General features: G+C 47.3%; 1 protein-coding gene across 1 annotated transcript in view; it reads right to left on the minus strand.

The window, feature by feature from the left end:
- celsr3 (cadherin, EGF LAG seven-pass G-type receptor 3) overlaps window positions 1-2,500 on the minus strand; it is a 123,035-nt gene that overhangs the window by 32,482 nt on the left and 88,053 nt on the right. Inside the window, exon 24 of the mRNA XM_063209446.1 lies at window positions 1,374-1,583. Within this exon, the coding sequence (XP_063065516.1) occupies window positions 1,374-1,583 (210 nt within the window). The remainder of the gene's footprint in view (window positions 1-1,373; window positions 1,584-2,500) is intronic.

The following is a 2,500-nucleotide window of genomic DNA, read 5'->3' on the forward strand; positions in this document are numbered from 1 at the left end:
GTTGTCAAGTCACCCCAACATTCTGCGCGCGTCCTTAGGCTATGCCTCCGATAGAGGCGCGTCTCACTAGATTAGGAAGTGGTGCCCATAGCAACGTACCAAGCGCAGTGGTGAATCTACTTTCTCACGAAGCCTTAGATCAACTTACTAATAAATTAATAAATTAATACTTAAATGCTGGTAACCGGGTGATAAGCGGAATAGCAGCCTTCGAGGTATCCCGATATCAAGGGAAAATCGACTTGGCGAAGCGAACAGCCCTTCGGCTGCGCCGTCGGGCTGTTTAGAACGCTCCGCCTCGTCAATTATTTCCCTTGATATTGGGACACCTCGTCGTCCGCTATTCCATACATATCATCCCACTAGTGTTGTAATTACATCAGTACATCTACTTCTACTTTATACAACTCTGACTACAGTACATGAAACCCTACAGGCAGAATATGCTTTTCGTGGCAGGTTGGTCTAGCCTCACACCATAGGGGATCATCGTAGCTGGGCCATGGCTCTGTCCTCTAATTACAGCGCTCTGTCTAATTTGGGATCTGTTTAACGAGTCATTGAGACAGGCTTAGCGAGTTGATGTTGCCAATGGTGCGAGCCCAGACTACTGTATACATGTCATATTATACCCTGGCTTGTCAGGCTACAAGAGCCATGGACAATCCTGCTACTGACTAAATATCATGGTAATGTATGTAAATGAGTCATGTTTTATTTGCCATTGTTCACCAAACCAAGAAATATCCTGTGAAATTGGGGATGTTTGATGATCATCCAAAGCCAAGTGCTTGCGTTTTGGAAAATTGCCTGAACAAAGACTTGGAGTTGCAACTTCTGAAACTAGGTTACAGAACACTGATGATTGCTAATACCACGAATACAAAAATATATATATAATGAGCTTCAACAATCCGTGTTGATTTTCAAAGAAATGCTGCTGTTTTTCATGTTGTCAACACTACTTAGAGAGATGAAAGCCAGAGGATTTTATATTCTGGTTTCTTCTTATGTGTGTGCGTGTGCACATGTGAGGTGCATCCATGTGTGTGTGTGTGTGTGTGTGTGTGTGTGTGTGTGTGTGTGTGTGTGTGTGTGTGTGTGTGTGCGTGCCCACACACATATATGTGTGTGTGTCTGTGTGTTTGTGTGCACGTGTGTGTGTGTGTGTGTGTGTGTGTGTGTGTGTGTGTGTGTGTGCCCGTGTGTGCACGTGTCTATGTATGTGTACATTTTCTCACAGACAGAAACACGGGCAGACACGCTACCCGGGTGCCAAGTGATGTGCTCCTCTCCGCTTGGCTCGGCTAGCACTAGCACTACATCCCAGCTAGTTTCCATGGTAACTCCCGGCTCCGGCTGCGTTACGGTACCTCGTTGAAGTGGGCGTCCTGCGTGGCCGTGAGGCCGAAGCCCGTCTGGAGCGTCTCGAAGGTCAGGAGCCGGGACAGCAGGCGGTCGGCGATGGCCACGTCGTTGCCGTAGTAACGGGCGGTGGCCTCGGTGACGTCCCTCAGCTGATGGGCTAGCCGCTTCTGGACGATGGTGTTGAGCTCCGTCTCGTTGCGCTCCACCGACTCCAGCTGGGGGCACACACAGATACGCACATTATTTACATACACATACATGAGCATAGCCTAGTAAATAAGCCCCACCCGGCAGCAGCCAAAATTATTTTTGCCTGCGCGTGGGACTAGCCTCGGACAATGCCCCAGGTCCTGAAACTGGCTGGCCAATCACAACGCAGCAGATTTGGTTTGATTTGGTTTGAATCTTTGGATGCAAAGCGGACAGGGTTTTGAGGGAGTGACAACAAAGCATTGGCCAAAAGGCACAGACACAGTTAAAAAAAAAAAAACAGTTGAAAAACAACGGGTTGATCCCATCAACAATCTTCCGATGTGTCATTGATCAGGGCAAGACTTAATATTCACATTTAATCTCACATTTAGGTTGTCTTGCCAGGCTAACATGAGTAGGCACACATGCACACACACATGGGCATGCATACACACAAATACGCACATACACAAATACTGTAATACACAAATACTGTATATGCACAAACACATGCACACACACACACACACGCACATATACATCGACTCCAGCTGGGATCACACACATACGCACTCATGTCATGACATTTTTTTAGACCCACACGTCAGGTTCAGGGTTGGAGGTATAGGGGGGGCAAGGAGGGCATGTGCCCCAGGGCCTAGGCTCGTCCCTGGTAGGGGCCCTTTTTTGACCTTTGCATGCTGTTGGGGGGCCCTATCAGTGTTTTGCCCTGGGCCCCAGTGTGCAACTGTTCAGCTAATCATCAGGTAGTACAACCATAGTAAATGCTCATAAATTATCTAGTAATTGGTAATTAATATTCTGCAATGAATATGCTGTACTTGTATGACGTACATACGGGTATGTAGTATATGCACACACACACCTGACACACATATAAATGCATGCATGCATGAGCAGACACACGCACACACACACA

Source organism: Engraulis encrasicolus, chromosome 10, assembly GCF_034702125.1.
Source record: "Engraulis encrasicolus isolate BLACKSEA-1 chromosome 10, IST_EnEncr_1.0, whole genome shotgun sequence".
Lineage (NCBI taxonomy): Eukaryota > Metazoa > Chordata > Actinopteri > Clupeiformes > Engraulidae > Engraulis > Engraulis encrasicolus.